This window comes from Microcebus murinus, chromosome 2, assembly GCF_040939455.1.
Source record: "Microcebus murinus isolate Inina chromosome 2, M.murinus_Inina_mat1.0, whole genome shotgun sequence".
In the NCBI taxonomy this organism is placed as follows: Eukaryota; Metazoa; Chordata; class Mammalia; order Primates; family Cheirogaleidae; genus Microcebus; species Microcebus murinus.
In genome coordinates, this window is record NC_134105.1 from 6,676,054 (window position 1) to 6,694,332 (window position 18,279).

An 18,279-nucleotide genomic window follows, 5' to 3' on the forward strand; every position below is an offset into this window, starting at 1 on the left:
CAGGACGAAAGGCAGGGCCGGGTCTTGGATGGAGACAGCACCGGACACGGAGCCTTTGAAGCCGCAGGGGAGAGCAGAGAGTGACGTCTGGCTCCCGTCCGGCTAAGTGCCAGCCTGGACAGTGGCCCCGATCTGCCGCTGGCCCTGAAACAGGGTTGAGGAGTCCCCCTGAGCCAAACAATGCCTGACTGACAGGCCTTTAAAGCGGGCCTCTCCTCCCGCTGGGCTGCCTCAGGAATTCGTCGGACTGTGCAGAAGCTCACAGGCAGGGCTGCAGGGCTGCAGGGCTGCAGTCTTAGGAACGGATGCCTGTGCGGCAGGGAGACAGGGTTGTCACAACGCATCCGTCCCAATGTCCCACACCCCTCACCCAGGCCTCACCCAGGATCTTCAGGCGGACCCCGTGATCAGGGACGAGATAGAAAACGAGGGACCACTCATTGTCTCAGCCCGTGGCCCAGGGAGAGCCGAGCAGGGGCGGTGTGGCCGGGGCCCAGGCTCCCAGGGGCCGGGATGCAGGCAGAGCAGGGTAAAGCCAAGTGGCCGCAGACCCCACGAGGCAGGGGGAGATGTTTCCTCTCTCCTGTCCCCGGTTGGGCATCCTCCCTGCCCTCCGGCTCTCACTGTGGTCGCTAAGGGGAGCCTGGGCTGGGCTGGGGCGGCCAGTGCAGGAGACTGAGCCTGGCAGAGGGACAGATGCCGGAAATCAGGGCGTTTCTCAGGCCCGGGCAATTATATGGCCACAAATCACAAAGAAACTGTGGTGTAAGCACCTTGCGAGTCTGATGGAATACTCGGAGGTCGGAGGATGCTATAAAAATTCAATCAGCTCAGCTAACCCGGTGTCAGCGTGTCTGGTCCCGGCGAGGCAGGTGCAGTGGGGGGGGGGGCTGCGGGTGGGGGAGGGCATCTCCAGAGTCCGACAGTCACCCCCAGTGTCCCCAGCGCTGCGTCCTCTGGCTGAATGGAAGACACCGGGTCCCCCAGGAGGCTCCACTGGGGGAGGACAGTGGGAGGAGAAGGCAAGGGGCAAGGATAGAGCCGCACAGGAATGACACAGGCCACTTAACAGGTGTGACGTCCCCTTCCTGAGCCTTAATTCCACTTCAGAAAAATAGGGAACTAACAGGAGCCATTTCAGAGGGTTGTTGACAGGGTTGAGTGGCATCAGCTCACACAGAGCACGTGACACAATCCCTGTCTACAGCGTGTGCTCAGTCGCTGTGATTCCATGTCTGTGGATTTAGGCTTCGAGTCAAGCCTCAGGGACTAGAGGCGTATTGCTGAGCTCTGAGGGACTCAGCTCTGTTCCAGGGGACTTGGCAAAGGGCAGGGTTTTGTGCAGAGAAAGGAGTTCTAGACTAATCTGGAACCCGGATGCTGCTGAAACGGTTTAAGCCAGGGGTTCTCAACCTCAGCACTGTTGTCTTTTGGGACGGGTGACTGCTGCCCCGTGCATCGTAGGGTGTTTAGTGGCATCCCAGCCCTCCACCCGCTAGATGCCAGGGGCATGCCCAGGTTTGACAACTAAAAAATGTCCCCAGGCATTGCCAAGTGTCCCCAGGAAGGGGGCAGTGGGGGAGGGGCAAGATTGGGCTATAATCGCATGAGTGAGGGGGCTGGGAGTGGGTGGCAGAGACTGCAAGGGGTGCTGCCCCTCACAGAGCTGCTTCTCTTGCAGGGAGGAGCAGATGGCCGGGCCTGCCGTCCACGCTGCCCACATGCTGTTTCTCGTCCTCCTCGTGCTTCTGGGGCTGAGCCTGGCAGGCTCCCTTGCACCCGGAACCCCTGCTCGGAACCTCCCTGAGAATCACATTGACCTCCCAGGCCCAGCACTGTGGACGCCTCAGGCCAGCCACCACCGCCGGCGGGGCCTGGGCAAGAAGGAGCGGGGCCCAGGCATGCCCAGCCGGGCCCAGGATGGGGCTGTGGTCACCGCCACCAGGCAGGACTCCAGGATGCCGGGGGCTGAGGGGCTGCCGCCTGGGCACACTCCTGCAGGCCTGCTGCGGGACAAGGACCTGCTCCTGGGGCTGGCGTTGCCCTACCCTGAGAGGGAGAATCAGCCTCCAGGGTGGGAGAGGGCCAAGAAACGTGGCCGGGAGCACAAGAGACGCAGGGACAGGCTGAAACTGCACCGAGGTAGCTGGAGATCTGCGAGGACAGGAGGGGGCTGGAGGGAAGGGTCAGTGGGGTGAGGCCCCAAAGAGCGCAGGCAGTGGGCACCCCGAGGAGAGGAGGGGCCCCACTAAAGCCAGAGGGGTTTGGCAAGGGGAGGGGGAAGGAGAGGCCGGAGGCACATGGGAGGAGAAGAGGGATGTGTAGCAATGGGAGCTCAGTCTTATCAACAGATCGTCCTCCTAGTCAGCCTGAGAGCCACCCAGCCACCCTCTGTCCCAGCCTCTCCCTTCCCAGCCCGTGCAGTCTCCGAACAAACTCCTCCGGCAGCTCCACCCCAGGCCTCCTCCCCAGCCTCACCTGGCCCTGAGCCCAGGCAGGCAACTCAGCTTCTGAGTCTCTTCAGTGACAAGACTGCCCCTAGGGGCACACTTCTGCCACAAATACCGCGGTGGTGTTGAGGAAGTGTTTCTTTGGCAGGAGAGTGATGGAGCCTCAGCCCTGCCTCCCCTGGAAACAGCTGGGGCTCACCCCCCCTGGACCCCCCCAGACCTGCTGAGGCCTCCCAAGTGGGCCGAACCCAGCTGGGTCCCCCAGCTTCCACTTTCTACCTTCTGCCGCTGGAGGGCATCAGTGTTAGCTCGAGGAGGGGATGCATCTCTGGGGACGATCTAGAGGGCACGCCTGGGACATGGACTCATCCCCGCTCCGCTCCAGTGGAGCAGGGGGCCCCGCTAGGAGGGTTGGTATGATGGTCAGGAGGTGGGGGACGGAGGAGACCTGCAGGTTAGGCCCTGCCCCGCTGACAACCAGCTGTGAAACCTCAGGCCAACTGGGCCTCAGTTTCCTTGTCTGCAAAATGAACGGATGCATTCACTGGTCCCAGAGTCCCCTTTCCACTCCTGGGGTGACCCCAACTGACTCACTGACTCCCTCTCACACTTAACCTACTGTGTGTTTTGGAAGGCAGCATCAGTGGTTTAAACGGTCAGATGGACCTGGGTTCGGATCCAGGCTCTGCTACTCATGAGCTGGGTGTCCTTGGACAAGTCACCTAACCTCTCTGTGCTTCAGTGTCCTCCCCTGTAGATGAGGCTGAAGGAGCTCCCACTTCCTTGAGCTCCTGCAATGGTTAGATGAAACAATGCTCGCAAAGTGGCTCCTCTGGGACCCAGCACACAGCAGGTGCTCAATAAATGGGGTGATGACTAATTATCACCATGTAGGAAGCACTCACTTGTGTGTGATAAGCTATGGCTCCCACCCCCCAGCTTTGTCAAAGGCCTTTTCCCCCTGCATTGCCTCTTGACCTCATTGCATTGCTCACTACTCAAACTCCACCTCCTCCAGGAAGCCTCCCATGGTTAATCCTAACAGTACCCATTTGTTACACTTACATCCCTGGCTGCACCCAGCCAACCCAGACTTGGACTTCCTTGGAATGCTTCTTTTTGTTTTTTTGAGATAGAGTTTCACTCTGTTGCCTGGGCTAGAGTGCCCTGGTGTCAGCCTAGCTCACAGCATCCTCAAACTCCTGGGCTCAAGCAATCCTGCTGCCTCAGCCTCCCAAGGAGCTGGGACTACAGGCATGCGACACCATGCCTGGCTCATTTGTTCTATATATATTAGTTGGCCAGTTACTTTCTTTCTATTTTAGTAGAGACGGGGTCTTGCTCTTGCTCAGGCTGGTTTTGAACTCCTGACCTTGTGCAATCTGCCCGCCTCAGCCTCCCAGAGTGCTAGGATTACAGGCGTGAACCACCGCAACAGCTGGAATGCTTCTTTTTTTTTTTTTTTTTTTTTTTTGAGACAGAGTCTCACTTTGTTGCCCAGGCTAGAGTGAGTGCCATGGCGTCAGCCTGGCTCACAACAACCTCAATCTCCGGGGCTCAGCAATCCTACTGCCTCAGCCTCCCAAGTAGCTGGGACTACAGGCATGCGCCACCATGCCCGGCTAATTTTTTGTATATATATATTTTTAGTTGGTCAATTAATTTATTTCTATTTTTGGTAGAGACACGGTCTCGCTCAGGCTAGTTTCGAACTCCTGACCTTGAGCAATCCGCCCGCCTCGGCCTCCCAAAGTGCTAGGATTACAGGCGTGAGCCACCGCGCCCGGCCTGGAATGCTTCTTTATAGGGAGAATCCCTGGGCCATCTCTCCAGCAACAATACGAGCCCACCTAAGACATTCCCCCACCCCCTGCTGAATTGCCCGGTTCCATCTCCCAGGAGGGCAGGCAGCAGGGATGTTAACTGAACCATGGGCTTGTCTCCTGGTCCATGCTGCCCCCTGGTTCGCAGCAGAAAATGTGGGTTCTACTGTAGACCGACACAAGGTGGCAGGCAGGTAAGTCCCCTGTGCTTGCCGCCCCATGTCTCAGGCCGAGCCCTGGTCCGAGGTCCCAGCTCCCTGATGAAGAAGGCGGAGGTCTCCGAAGCCCAGGCGCTGGAGGCCGCAGCGGAGGAGTCCTCTACCAGCCTGGCCCCCACCATGCTCTTTCTCACCACCTTGGAGGCGGCACCTGCCACGGAAGAGTCCCTGATCCTGCCTGTCACCTCCCTGAGGCCCCAGGTAAGGGGTCCCAAAACAGCCTTGGAGCTGGAAGGGTCTTGACACCATGTCATGCAAAACCTCTTAGTTCACTCAGGGAGACTGAGGCACAGGGGCAGGAGGCCACCGGGCCTGCATTGGACCCAGATCTCCGGACGCCTGCCCAGCCCAGCTCCAGCCTGAGAAAGGGCTGCCACTGTCCAGGAGCAGGTGGTCCTGGGGGCTCACTCTGGGGACAGTCAAGGAAGCAGGTGGCAGCTCAGCAGCTGGTCTCTGCATGGAAAGCAGAGGCACTTGAGGGAGAACTCTAAATATACAGAAAAGTATAGAGTAAGATAATGGTAATTTTATTTCATTTTTTATTTTTTTGAGACAGAGTCTTGCTTTGTTGCCCAGGCTAGAGTGAGTGCCGTGGCATCAGCCTAGCTCACAGCAACCTCAAACTCCTGGGCTCAAGCGATCCTCCTGCCTCAGCCTCCCGAGTAGCTGGGACTACAGGCATGCGTCACCATGCCCAGATAATTTTTTCTATATATATTTGTTGGTCGATTAATTTCTTTCTATTATAGTAGAGACAGGGTCTCGCTCTTGCTCAGGCTGGTCTCGAACTCCTGACCTCGAGCAATCCGCCCGCCTCAGCCTTCCAGAGTGCTAGGATTACAGGCGTGAGCCACCGCGCCTAGCCAATAATGGTAATTTTAAAAACAATGTCCCAGAATGAGCAAGCATTAGTTAACCCCTGGATTCATCTACTTCCAATCTTTAAAAAAGCCACATGGAGCGAGAGCAAGCCACGGTGGCAAGAGCACTACCCACTGGTGATTCTAGAAGAAGGGTATGTAGGAGTTCACTACACCATTCTTGCACCTCTTCTGTGGCTTTGAAATTTTTAAAAATAAAATCATTTAAGAGGATCAACAGTATATATGTTATATATTATGTATAAGAAATAATACCTAAAAAAAAAAAATAAAACTTCCTTTAGCAGTAGATTTTTCCTATCCTTCTTTTGGGTCTTGAACCCCCTTGAGTTTCCGATAACAGCTGGGGACTGTCCCCCAAGATTACATGGCTGTCCACTTCATCTAGGCCCCGTGAAGCCCTGGAAGGTGCGGTTCCTGCCCATGTCCTACCTTGCCCGGGCCCCGTGGGCAGATCCCGCCATGGGCTCTGGCCTCAGTGCTCCCGGGGCCTGGCTGGGGCTGTTTGTGGGACTGAGCCCTGGCCATAGCCTCAGCAGTGCACAGAGAGCTGGCAACTTCTGCAGGGAGAGGAAGGGACAGGAAAGAGAGTGTGGGGTGGCTACTGCCGACTCCCTCCTCATGGGCTTGGAAACCTTGAGTGAGCAAGATTCAGCGGTTCCTCGGAGGCCCTGGCGGGTCACGCATCGGCTGTCTTTACACTGGCTGCCTTCAGGCGCCGTGCCACGTGGGTGGTGGCTGCGTCGTGAGGAAACCGCCCTAGCGGCCCCTGGAGCAGGAGCCCCAGACACTCCTCTCAATATCCTTAGGCCGGGATCCCAGGTGGCCCAGGACGAGGTGGCCTCTGACGGGCCACGCCCTTGCCCTGTGGCCTTGGGACCCCACCTTCCTGCGTCCATCAATTGGAGTCTCCAGGTCCCCCAGCCCACCCCATCCACCCTCTTCTGCAGGCACAGCCCAGGCCCGACGGGGAGGTGATGCCCACACTGGACATGGCCTTGTTCGACTGGACCGATTATGAAGACTTGAAACCCGACGTCTGGCCCTCTGCAAAGAAGAAAGGTATGCCCACCTGCCCCAGTGTCCCCACCCCTGCGCTCCCCTCCCTCCCCCACTGTCCGTTGGGGAGGGGGCCCCAGTGAGCCCTGCCGATCTGCAGACGTCCAAAGGCAGGGGGACCATCAAGTCTGAGCCAGCACTGGCCCTCAAAGTGGACAATGCTACCGAGGGCTCCTTGAACAGCAGAGCTTCCCACAGATCAACTCACTTTAAAAGCCCGTTAGGTCTGAGCTACTGTTGATCCCATTTTAGAGAACAGAAAACAAGGGCAGAGAGCAAGAGGTATGGGGCCTGATCCCGCCCGCAGTGTGGGGGTGGCCACATGGGCACCCTGACCCTGAGGCCTCGTGCTGAATCTCCCTGCTCTGCTGAGCCCTGGCTTCTGACAACAGATCTTCTTGTCCCCAGAGAAATACCGGGGTAAACTCTCCAGCGATGGTAACGAGACGTCACCGGCCGAAGGGGAGCCATGCGACCATCACCAAGACTGCCTACCAGGTACCCACCAGCACCACATTGAAGGCACCAGGCCGGGAGCCGGGAGGTAGCCCGGGTGGGGGCAGGGGTGGGGGTCCCAGGCACATGAGCAGGTCCTGAGGGTCCATGACCCCTTACTGATGATCAGTAATAGCAATAGAAGCTACCACTTTCCTGGGAGTTGCTGTCATGCATTAATTCATTTAGTACATTACTCACAACAAGCCAGAGAGAGAGACACTGTCATCCTCCCTTTTCAGGCAAGGCAACTGAGCCCCAGAGAGGCTAAGTGTCTTGCCCAAGGTCACACAGCTAGGAAGTGGCTCACCCCTGAGTTAGCCCAGGTCCAAAGCCTCTCACCATGGCCCATGCTGCCCTCAGGGTGATCTTTTCTTGCTCTCTTCCTCCCAACACCTGGCAGGGCTTAAATCTGTCCTTGTCCCATCACGACACTGCCCGGCTTTCAGGGGTGATTTTGATGACATCCGCACTGTCAAGACAGTCTGAAAGCAAGCAGCTTGATGTTTGGGCTAATGCCCTAAACTGCTGGCCCGTGTTGGGCTCACCAGACCCTCCGAGAAGCAGACACCAAGGGGAGCTAGAAGTGGAAGAGAGGTTTATTTCGGGGGAGGGTAGCACCTACGAAAGATAAAAGGAGGAGGAAGCAGGACTATTCAGAGAAAGCTCCAGATTGTGATGGGAAGTCCCAGCCAGAGCTCTGGGGTGGGCAGGAACGGGAGGCCCTGGAACCCCAGTGCTAGTCATTGGCTGGGGCTGCTGGGAAACTGGGTGTCACAGGCCCAGGTGGCCCCTGCAGGTGCGAACAGCTGGAGGCTGTCAGTTAACTGCCATCTGAATAGCAAGCGCTTTCCAAAGAGAGATCCTAGCAGCACAGTGGCCAGAATATTCTACAAAACAGCAACCAAACCAGCAATTTGCATCGTAAAAGCCGGACCACCAGCTCCCTGGCAGGCTGGTTCCTTTCCAAACCATTGTTTTCGCCCTGAGCACAGAGAAAAGGCTCAATCTGGGCCAACTGGATGGACAGTGGCTCTGAGAGCTGGCCCCGTGGTGGGCGAGGCCTTGGGCTTGGCTGGGACCATCCTGCAGCTGCCTGGGGCTTCGGTCTCCCCATCTGTCAAAAGAGGACGTTGGTCTCAGTGACCCCAAGGCCCCTCCCAGCTCTGAGCTGGCCCCAGACCTGGCAGTCCCCAGCTGTTCCTCCCGCTCTCCCTGGGAGGTGACCCCACACCACCTTCGCTCTATCCACGATCAATCAGTTGCCCATCTGGGGCGGCTGGGGTCTCCGCCGCCCACCCCTGGGGGCCTCGGCGGGGACACGCGTGGGCGGTTCTGGCGGCTCTGGCTGGGAACCTCGCCCGCCAGATGGCCCCTCTTGCCGGGCACAGCCTGCCACCACGATGATGGATCTCCCGTCCGGTGGGACGCAGGGCGGGCTCCGGGGAGGGCCCGCTCAGCTCGGCTGACCGCGTGTGCTTGCCGTGTCGGCAGGGACCTGCTGTGACCTGCGGGAGCATCTCTGCACGCCCCACAACCGTGGCCTCAACAACAAGTGCTTTGACGACTGCATGTGTGTGGAGGGTGAGTCCGGACTCCTTGTGGGGGCTCCCCGTGCTCCAGGAACCCCCACGGAGCTCTCCCTTTCTCCAAGCTGGTTCTGCCATGAGGCGGGGACGAGATTTCCCAGTGGGTGGGAGAGTCCCCGGGGAGCTGAGGACAGGAGCGAGAACAGCTTTGCACGGTGCCTTCCCAATCTGTGAGCTCATTTAGTGCCGATTCCTGGCATAGCTTCTCAGATTTGCTTTTCTCACCTCTTGAGAAAATACAAGCTGGAGTGATGCTCTCCCACGATCTGGAGGAGGGAAGAAGGGAGGAGACAGGAGTGTATCTCTTTAAATAAGATCCAACCTTAAAAGCATGCCGCTTTCACTCTGGAATTCTACCCCAGGGGAGGCATTCCAATGTGATATCAGCGCAGGGAAGGGTGCACCTGGCGGCTGCCTCTTTAACCCCTCCTGGCTCCCGCCTCCGCAGTGTGCCAGGCTCCCGCCAAGCACTTTGCCTCCTGGGATCCTCGTGACCACCCCTGGAAGGGAGCTATTGTGATCCCCACTTTACAAATAAGCAAACTGAGGCACAGAAGGCTTAAAATGACTTGCCAGAACTTACCCAGCTAGAAAAGTGGGGGGATATTTTCAATTTTGTACTCTGAAAAATTTCAAATACATACTAAAGTCGTCGGAATGGGGTAACGCACCCCCACTTTCCAGCACTCAGCTTCAATGACGACCCACTCGTGGCCAGTCCATGTTGTTGCTCTGCCACCCGCTTCCCTCCCTCCAATAAGATTTGGAAGCAACTCCTAAGAGTTTACAGATATTTCATCTGTGAATATTTTAGCATATAAAATAGTACTAAAAGATAAGTACTCCTTTAAAAACCAAAATGCCAAAAATGAACAATAATTACTCAGTACATGCAATATCCCATCGGCATTCCCATCTCCTGAGTGGGAGAATTTGGTCCCAGCCCCTCTGTTAACCTGAGATACATGCCCTATTTTACCCATATTATCCTCAAAACTCACCTGCTGTGAAAGCAATATACCTCTTTAGTTCTGATCATTCCTTCATCTAGTCGGTTAAGAAATATTTATCAAGTGCCTACTATGTGTCAGGTGTCATCCCGGACACGGGAGATCCAGTGGGGAGGAACTGGCAAGTTCTGCACCCAGGGATTATGTTCTAGTCAGATGAGCAGACAAAAAGCAAATAAATAGATACGATGTCTTTAGAAAGGAATACGGCTCTAACGCAAATACCAAGATAGTGAGTCTTGGAGTTGCTTCAGAAGCGTGGGCAGGACTGGGCAGCAGGGCCAGCTACCTCAAGATGGGAGGGCAAGGACCTCGGCAGGAACAAGCCAGGGGAAGATGGTACAAGGTGAGTGGGGAGAAGCTTCTGGAAGGATCACACAGGACCTTGTGGGCCTTGTTTGGATTTTGTTCTGTTTGTAATTGGATGTCATCGGCAGGTTTTAAGCAGAGGAGTGACATGGTCTGGGCTGTAAGTTTAAAGGCCCACTCTGGCTGCAGGACTGCAGGGGGCCAGGAGTGGGGACAGGGAGGACCCCTTGGGTAGTAAGCGAGGACGGAGGCAGGTGGGGTAGGGGATGCTGGGAAGCCACCTTCTGCAAGATGCAGTGACATGTGTGCAGAGTTAGGGTCCCATTTCACAGAGGAGGAGACTAAGGCACAGGGCAGGCAGGAGGGCACTCCAGCCCAGCCAGGGCAAGGGAGACATGGGTGGCTCAGTGCATGGTCCCTCTGCCCAGGAGTCCTTCCTACTCCCTTGGACTCAGGTGGGAGGGGACGTACGCTGCTTTCTAGGCACCTAAAAGGTGTGTCTGCATCCAAAGCCTGTCTGTTCATCCCCTCTTTCTCGCTCTGGTTGGACCCACTAACATTCTTGCTTCTTTCCTGGAGACTCAAGATCTAAAAAAAAAAAAACAAATGGAAAGTGGAGATCACAGCTTGGTCAGCCTGTTAAAATTGGTCCAAGAGGGGATTGTCACCCAGACACCGCACCACAGGGATCTGGGGAATGCCAGGACCCCTTACGGGGACCAGGAGTCTTGAGGACTCCTGAGAAATGCCAAAATGTTGGACACGCAGCCCAGGGCTGAAGTCCAGCAGTCAAGGCCAGCCAGGGTTCTGGAGGGTTCCCGAAGGGTTTCTGCAGCCAGCAAACACGCCTGCTCAAGAATCCCCTCTCCCCTCCCAAGTGTCACTGGTGTGGCCACAGGTGTGAAAGCCCAGTGGCCCAGGTGTAAATTCTAGGTCCCTAGGCACTAACTTCCCAGCCAGTCCTTTCCTCTCTTGACGATGACAAGAGCGGCTCTGAAAGTAGAGATGTTCTCCTTCCCTGGGGTCGCTCCTACCCTGAAACGTAAGGGTTTCTCAGGCCACACCCTGGCATCTCTTTCCCCTGCCATCGGGAACATGTGACCTTCTGTGGCCTGAAACGGAAAGTACGCCTCCCCACACGTCTCAGGGGATGACTGTGGTATGATAGAGAAAGCCGCAGCCACGAGCGCTCCCACTGGTGGGCCAGGAGGCCCAGCCCCACTTTAATTAGGGTGGCCAGGGAGGGTCTCTTTGAGACCCAAAGGCTGCGAAGGAGCCAGCTGTGCCAAGAGCTCGGGGAGGGGTTTTCTGGTTGAGAGAACTGTACGTGCAAAGGTCCTGAGGCAGCAAATGGCTAGGTATGTGAGGAAGAGCAAGAAGGCTGGGTGTGGCTGGGGTTAGAGAGCAAGGAGGGGACTGGGAAATGAAGACATCTGACAAGTACTAGGGCCCAGGTCCCAAAGGGCCTCGTAAGCTAAAGTAGGAAGTATATCGATATGAAATATGTGTGTGTGATATAATTTCAACAGATTTAGTGGGTACAAGTGTTTATTGTCGCGTGGATGAATTGTATAACGCTGAAGCAGGGCTTTAGTGTACTGGTAAAGCAGGAAGTTTAGATTTCACTTTAGGTTCAAAGGGAGCCATGGGGCTGGGCGAGGTGGCTCACGCCTATAATCCTAGCACTCTGGGAGGCCGAGGCGGGTGGATCGTTTGCACTCAGGAGTTTGAGACCAGCCTGAGCAAGAGCGAGACCCGGTCTCTACCAAAACTAGAAAGAAGTTAATTGGACAGCTAAATAAATAAATAAATAAATAAAAATTTTTTAAAAATATAAAAAATATTAATAAACTTTCCTCTTGCCAATTTTTTCTATTGGAGACTATTTATAGAGCAGTTTTAGGTTGACAGCAAAGTTGCACAGAATGTACGGAATTCTCATGTACCCTCCTTGGCCCCTGCATGCAGTTCCCCCTCACTAACGCCTGGCATTGGCGCGGCGCACTGTTGCGACGGACGATCCGATGCCGGTACTTTGTTACTGCGAACTAAAGGCCGCAGTTTACGTTGGGTTCCCTCTTTGTGCTGCGCACCCCCCGGGTTTTGGCAGATGCCTGCCGTATCCACCGTGACCGTGTCACACGGAATGTTTTCACTGCCCTGCATTTTCTCTGTGCTCCATCTGTTCATACACCCCCACCCTGCCCCCTCCCCCATCCTCCCCCACCCTCTCTCCCCCCTCCCCCCCTCCCCCACCTGTCTCTTTGAAGCTGCTCCAGGCCGCTGCGGAGCCGGGTAGTCAGTCGGGCAGCATGAAACAGGGTGGGAGAAGCCACGACTGGCCCCAGAGGACGCGGGGAAGGAAGGGGGGTCTGGCCTGTCGCGTCCCTGACCCCCTTGCCTCCTCCCTTGGCTCAGGGCTGCGCTGCTACGCCAAGTTCCACCGGAACCGTAGGGTCACACGGAGGAAGGGGCGCTGCGTGGAGCCCGAGACGGCCAACGGCGACCAGGGATCCTTCATCAACGTGTAGCGGCCGGCGGGCGGCGCCTCCCCTCCGCCTGGGGACTGCGCCCCGCGGGCTTGGGGAAGCCGGGCCATTTGTTTATGACTTAGCGGTGGGTGATCAAATGGGGACCAGACGGCCGAGGCTGCAGGCTCAGGCCAGGACACTCAGCCCCAGGAGGGGAGCTGCCGGGCGAGCCCGCCGCCCCCTGCCCGGGAGCCGGACAGCAGCGCACCTGCGCCCCGCGCCCGACCCGCGGCTGCGCCTCCCGCGTGGCCCCACTCTGCGCGATGGCAGCGCCGAGAGTGCCCTCTCCTGTCCGACAGCAGCACTGCAACAGCTTCAAGTTCAAAGCCAAGAGGTTTTTTTTGAGGGTGCAAAAGAAACGTAAGCTCCCTGAGAGAAGGGAACCAAGCCAAGGGCAGGAGAGGACTCTGGAACACGTCCTACGGACCAGGCACTGCGCTAAGCGCGTGGAACACCTCGCCTCACTGAATTTTCCCAACCTCGTCAAGGAGCATTATCACTACTTAACAGGTGAGGACACTGAGGCACAGTGGAGCTATGTGACTCGCCCGGCATCCCAGATGAATGCCACTCGAACCTTAACACGTGTGAGAGTCACCAGGGATCTGGTTAAAATGCGGATTCTGATTCAGTGCATTCTGTGTTTCTAACCCGCTCCCAGGGCCGCCCATGCTGCTGGGACCCCACGGAGAGGGCCTGGGGAGGAAGTAGATGGCAGAGCCCAGATCTGCACCTGGGCCAAGGGCACAGGGCTCCCGGGGCCACTTCCTGCTTCCCCACAACTGAGAATTCCAGGCTGCCCCAGGCTTTCAGTGGGGAAGCCACACTCCTTGCTAGTTCCTCGCACTGTGGCTGGAATAACTCGCCTGTTCTCTGCTTTCCTTCCCTGTTCTCTGCCTTCCCTGTATCGTCTTGGAAAAGAAAGCAAAATGCACCGTAAGCACCTGCTTGCTTGTAAGCAATGAGTTGGGCAGATTGGCTCCTGCCCTCTGGTAGCAGATATTTTGAGACATGAAGTGTTTGGGGAAAACAACAATATTGTCCCTTAGGTCCCTATGGTCCTGCTTGCCCAGTCCTGGGACACACACCTTCAAGTTGCCCTGAGAGCTTCTACCCCAGGGGTACTGATGCAAAGATGGACTCTAAAAATATATGCACATTGCCCATGTTTACCCACTTTGCATACCGCTTAGTGGTTCCCAGGCCCCCAGAAACCATCCCTAGACCCCACCCCACACTTCTGTAACAGAGCCCACAGGGAAGTTTGGACAACCCTGAGATTGAGGTGCTATCTGAAACTAGCAGCCCGCAACAGGCCAGACCTATGATGCCCACCCAGAACATCTGTCCCAGCAGAGCTGCTTCCGGGGACCACCTCGAGAGAGCCATTTAAATCCCCCCACCTGGCATCTTACTCCTGGTCAACCCTCTGGTCCAGGGCAGACCAGGTTGCAGATGATAAAAGTCTTCCCCATCCAAATTCCCCACTGGCCTGGTTCATGCCCATAGGATGCCAGGGCTGTTTACTGCTCTGGGAAAATCTATTGGGGTCAGGGTCAGGCACCAAGGAAAGTGGTTAGGATCTGGAAGAAACCCAATATGCTTGTTCTCTCCCTATTCAAGTTTGATGGGCATGGGAGTCTTGCCGGGGAGAGGGGAGGGGAGGAGAACTGAAAGAGATCAAAGCCGGCTAGCTGGAGAGCGGATCTGCTGGCTCTTTTGTACTTGAACCAGACAAACTGCATGCTGTGTGTGCCTCATGCGGGGTGGCTGATTCGGGACTGTGCTGGCGCTGTGGGGATAGAACCCTAAGGGGGCAGCTGAGGGCAGAACCCCCAGCATTGCTATGCCTGGGGCCAGTGGTTAGGATGGCCCCGGGACAACAGCAGTGGAAAACACAGAAGATCTGCAGGAAGATGAAAGGCCCACAGAACCATCCCTGCCTACCAGGGAAGTCACGTGGTTGGAAATTCAAGGTCATCTCTCAGCTCTTCTTACCTCCGTTTTGCATTTGCAAAGGGGCGTGGATGGGTGGGAGCCTCTTAACTCCAGAGTTTGGAATCCCAAAGCCCCTCAGGTGTTTAGTCACCCTCTCTGCCAGGAAGTTCTTTCTTAGGTCTGTCTTAAACTTCTGCTGCTGGTACAGAAGCCAATTTCCTGTAATCCAGGGTTCGGCAAACTTTTACCGTGAAGGACCAAATAAATATTTTAGGCTTTGCAGGCCACCCGATCTCTGTGACGACTTCTCAGCTCTGTTGCAGCTCAAAGCAGCCACAGACAGTGTGCAGATGAATCGGCATGGCAGGGTTCTAACAAAAATATGTATGGACACAGATTTCAATTTCATATAATTTCCACATATCACAAAACATTATTCTTCTTTTGATTTTTCAAAACCATTTTAAAATGTAAAAAACACTCTTAGCTCGCTGACTGTAGAAAAACAGGCAGTGGGTCAGATTTGGCCCAAGGGCCATAGTTTGCCAACCCCGGCCCACGCCTGCTAGTTATCAGCCTTGGCTGCACATTGGACTAATCTGGGGAACTTTCACAGGCTGGGGGCCCACCGCTAAGCTGCGTTGCTGTCTGAGCTTCATAGTTTTTCAGAGCTCCCAGATGACTGCCTATTGCAGCCTGGCTGAGGACATCTGCTGTCTCCCCCCTCCCCCATCCCCACCCCCCCACCCTCCCTGCACTGTCTGGCACAGCACAGCTGGTCAGAAATCGGCCTATTCCACCTCTCACCACCTTAGTGACCTTAGGAAAGTCACTTAAGGTCTCTGTGCCTTGATTTTTTCATCTGCAAAATGGTGGCAATAAATAACTCTTCCTTCACAGGGGTGTCGTGAGGAGCTAATGACTAATTCTTATAAGATGTTCAGAGCAGTGCCTGGCATATAATAGACCCCCAGTGTTAGCTAATTAATCATGTTGGGAGAATTTTAGTAGGCGTTCTGTTCTTCCACAATGATCTGTCACATACCAAAAGATAATTTCTAAGTCACCATTCAGGCTCCTTCCCCAAAGTGTGTTCCACAGAACACTGGGGCCATGAGACGCTCCACTGGAAAGGAAGGGAGGGGTAGGGTTCTGCGATCAATGAGATTTGGAAAACTGTTCTGGCTGCAGCCTTTGGCAACACATGCATATAGATTCCAGGCACTGAAGCAGAGCTGGAAGAGTAAGTGGCTTCACAATAATAGGTGCACGAGTCTAAAAACATACCCGGGGGGCAGGGGGGGGGGAGCTGAGCAGGGTGCCCAGTGGAAACCGATAGCTATTGGGCCCATCACCTGAGCCTGTCACCTGGGCCACCTGCATCCCTCCACTGGAGTCTTGCAGCCATTCCCAGAGATACCCATTGTTCCCACGGGGCTGCCTTTCCCTGGTTTGGTGACACCAAGAGTGCTTTCTATGCCTGCTGAGAATGGGCTGAGGGTCCGATGACACAAGGGCCAAGCCTTGACAGCTTTGCAACCACTTGAGGAGGGACCGAGCCACAAGTCAAATCCCAAAGCCACAACCCCTTCCAACACTGAGATGCTGCAGGTGGGTCCTTACTTTAAGCCCCATTCAACCCACCCAATAAAACCTAATGCTAAGTGGGCACATGGCTCCTTGGGATGGGGTTCACTTTGCTGGAAAGACAGCAGATAGGTGACCTACAAGGTCCATGTTCGATGCTGGGAGAGATGGTGGAGAGGCCCGAGGAGCAGACCACTGGGGCTCCTCATTGCGGGTAACATGGGGCTGGATTGGGCACTGTCACCTCCATGGTAATATTCACTCCCACAGGCAACGGGAGAGTGAGTGTGTGTTTGTGTGTGTGTGTGTGCACGCGCGTGCGTGTGTACTGGGGAGGGGGTCAGCAGGGGTGGGCAGTTTGCAGAACTAGGGAGTGCATTTTCTGAATTCTAAGTCAGAGCAGGTGGTCTGATAACCAGATCTGAGGTCGGGCCACTTCTGGGTGCAAGAGGCTTTCTAGCCCTTTGCTACTCAGAGTGTGTGGTCCAGGACTAACAAGCAGCACCTGGGAGCTCGGTAGAAATGCAGAATCTTGTGCCCCAGGACCCCAGCCCATTGAACCAGACTTTCTGGGGCTGGGGCCTGGCCTTCTGGCTTTTAACAAGTCCTGAGTTTGTTCTGTGCGTGATAAGGTTTGAGGGTCACAGGTCTAGGATACAGAGGGGAAAACAGAAATGTGGACACTAGTCAGGGACATTTGAACAATTGGGCCATTTGCATTCAGGCATGAATTGGCAAGTCTGAGATCCGGTTTGCCTGGCTAATTACAGCAATGACAAACTTGCAGGTTCTCCTAGGGTTTTCTGACTCTTAGGAAATTTCTTGGGGAGCTGTGGTTCCTCTTTAAATGCAGGAGCAGCAGGGGGAGGGGGGAGGGGCTACGCCCTTATAGTCCTATGATTTCACGTTGCATGTGCTCTCTTGAGCTGTAAATAAATAAAGAGATAATGGTTAAGCCGACTTGTCCATTTGTCATCTCTCTCCACTCCACCAGGAGGTGGTCTGTCTGTGCTGGCAGTGAGCTCCACCGGGGGATTTGGAGGGGACCCTAAGCCTGGTATTTCCCCTGCCACTTCTTAACAGGTTCGATTGAGCATTTGCTCTGAGCTAAGCAGCAAGGGTCCCTACTCTCACCTGACTTCACCATGGTCCCTTAGCTAGACCTCTTGGGTAGCAGTCTCATATTTTTATCTCCCTCCCCATTTTAGGTTAGGGCAGCTAAGGTCCCAAAGAGCTTCTGAGGCTGGTCACAGCAGGCTGGTCTCTAGCAACTTCATCCCAGGACTGGGAGGCCGAGAGCAGAGAAAAGCAGACGCTAACTTCAGCAGGATGAGGAAGAACAAAGCACCACTGCCTGAAGCCGGGTCTGGGCAGGCTCAGATGCCATCTTGAAAAAGGGCATGAACTGGCGAAGGGGTGGCCTGGCTTGGGACCAGGGAAGACATCTCTTATTGCAGTGCCAGTTCCAGCCAGCACCAACCAGGCCCTCCTAAGCTTGGCTGACCAGAGCAGGTTGTGTTATGGCTCCCAGTGGCCCTGGTCCTAAAGTCAAGGCAGGGACCAGATGCCCCTGGGGTCCATGGTAACCACAGACATGGTAACCACAGACATAAGGGCCTGATGTCTATCCCTGCAAGGACCTCCCTGCCCATCTGACTTTCTTACAGCATGGGCCCTTGGACTCCCAGCATCAGAATCTTCTAGGGAGCAAACCACCTGGACCTGGATTTCTGAGCTCCACCTGGACCTCTGACTCAGCATCTCTGGTGCTGGGCTCGGAAATCTACATGGTTGGTGAGTCAAGCCTGAGAACTGCTGCACCAAACCTCCTGAGAACTCGCTGTCCTCCCCACTCAGTCCCCAGGTGGCTGGAGAAGCTCCCACTGAGGATGGTTCCGAGGAATCAAGCCCAGAAGTTCCCCCTCCTGTAGGCTTCACAAATCATGCCTCTCTGCCCGACTGTCCCACTCTGCCATCGTAGTGCAAAAGCAGCCATGGACAACACGGGGACAGATGAGTGCAAACAAATGAGTGCAGCTGTGTTCCAATAAACCTTCACACAAAAGGGCAGCGGCTGCACTTGGCCCTGAAGCTGCAGTCTGCCGGCCCTTCATCTATGCTGCTGCCCCCGGGTTGGTGATTGCAAAAAGGCATGCTGGGCTTCTAAAAACCCCTCTGTCCTGGGATGTGAACTTGAACCCATTTCTACTAATAAGGGTCAGAGCAGGCCAGGCGCGGTGGCTCATGCCTGTAATCCTAGCACTCTGGGAGGCTGCGGTGGGAGGATTGCTCAAGGTCAGGAGTTCGAAACCAACCTGAGCAAGAGCGAGATCCCCGACTCTACTATAAATAGAAAGGAATTAATCGGCCAACTAATATATATAGAAAA

The 18,279-nt window shown here is 55.5% G+C and overlaps 1 protein-coding gene and 1 long non-coding RNA gene across 3 annotated transcripts; one reads left to right on the forward strand and one right to left on the reverse strand.

Annotated features, from left to right (window-relative positions):
• The first annotated feature begins 1,691 nt into the window (after window positions 1-1,691).
• On the forward strand, window positions 1,692-12,485 carry DRAXIN (dorsal inhibitory axon guidance protein). Its single transcript, XM_075994003.1, has 7 exons — window positions 1,692-2,142; window positions 4,502-4,692; window positions 4,879-4,881; window positions 6,323-6,434; window positions 6,840-6,929; window positions 8,421-8,510; window positions 12,253-12,485. The coding sequence occupies exons 1-7, from the start codon at window positions 1,692-1,694 to the stop codon at window positions 12,363-12,365; spliced, it is 1,050 nt and encodes a 349-aa protein (XP_075850118.1). The 3' UTR covers window positions 12,366-12,485.
• LOC105882720 (uncharacterized) lies at window positions 7,518-12,485 on the reverse strand. 2 transcript variants are annotated; one of them, XR_012912994.1, is made up of 5 exons: window positions 12,091-12,485; window positions 10,306-10,422; window positions 9,517-9,673; window positions 8,164-8,781; window positions 7,518-8,043 (listed from the first exon to the last, which is right to left on the reverse strand). It is a non-coding gene; the product is annotated as an uncharacterized LOC105882720 (long non-coding RNA). The 2 variants fall into 2 exon arrangements; XR_012912991.1 differs by having other exon boundaries at window positions 7,518-8,781.
• Window positions 12,486-18,279: the final 5,794 nt, after the last annotated feature.

Excerpts from the sequence above, each read along its gene's own strand:
- DRAXIN (XM_075994003.1), top strand. The coding sequence starts at position 1,692 with ATGGCCGGGCCTGCCGTCCACGCTGCCCACATGCTGTTTCTCGTCCTC. Across the intron at positions 6,435-6,839 it reads GCCCTCTGCAAAGAAGAAAG|AGAAATACCGGGGTAAACTC; the intron begins GTATGCCCACCT and ends TCTTGTCCCCAG. Across the intron at positions 8,511-12,252 it reads CGACTGCATGTGTGTGGAGG|GGCTGCGCTGCTACGCCAAG; the intron begins GTGAGTCCGGAC and ends CCCTTGGCTCAG.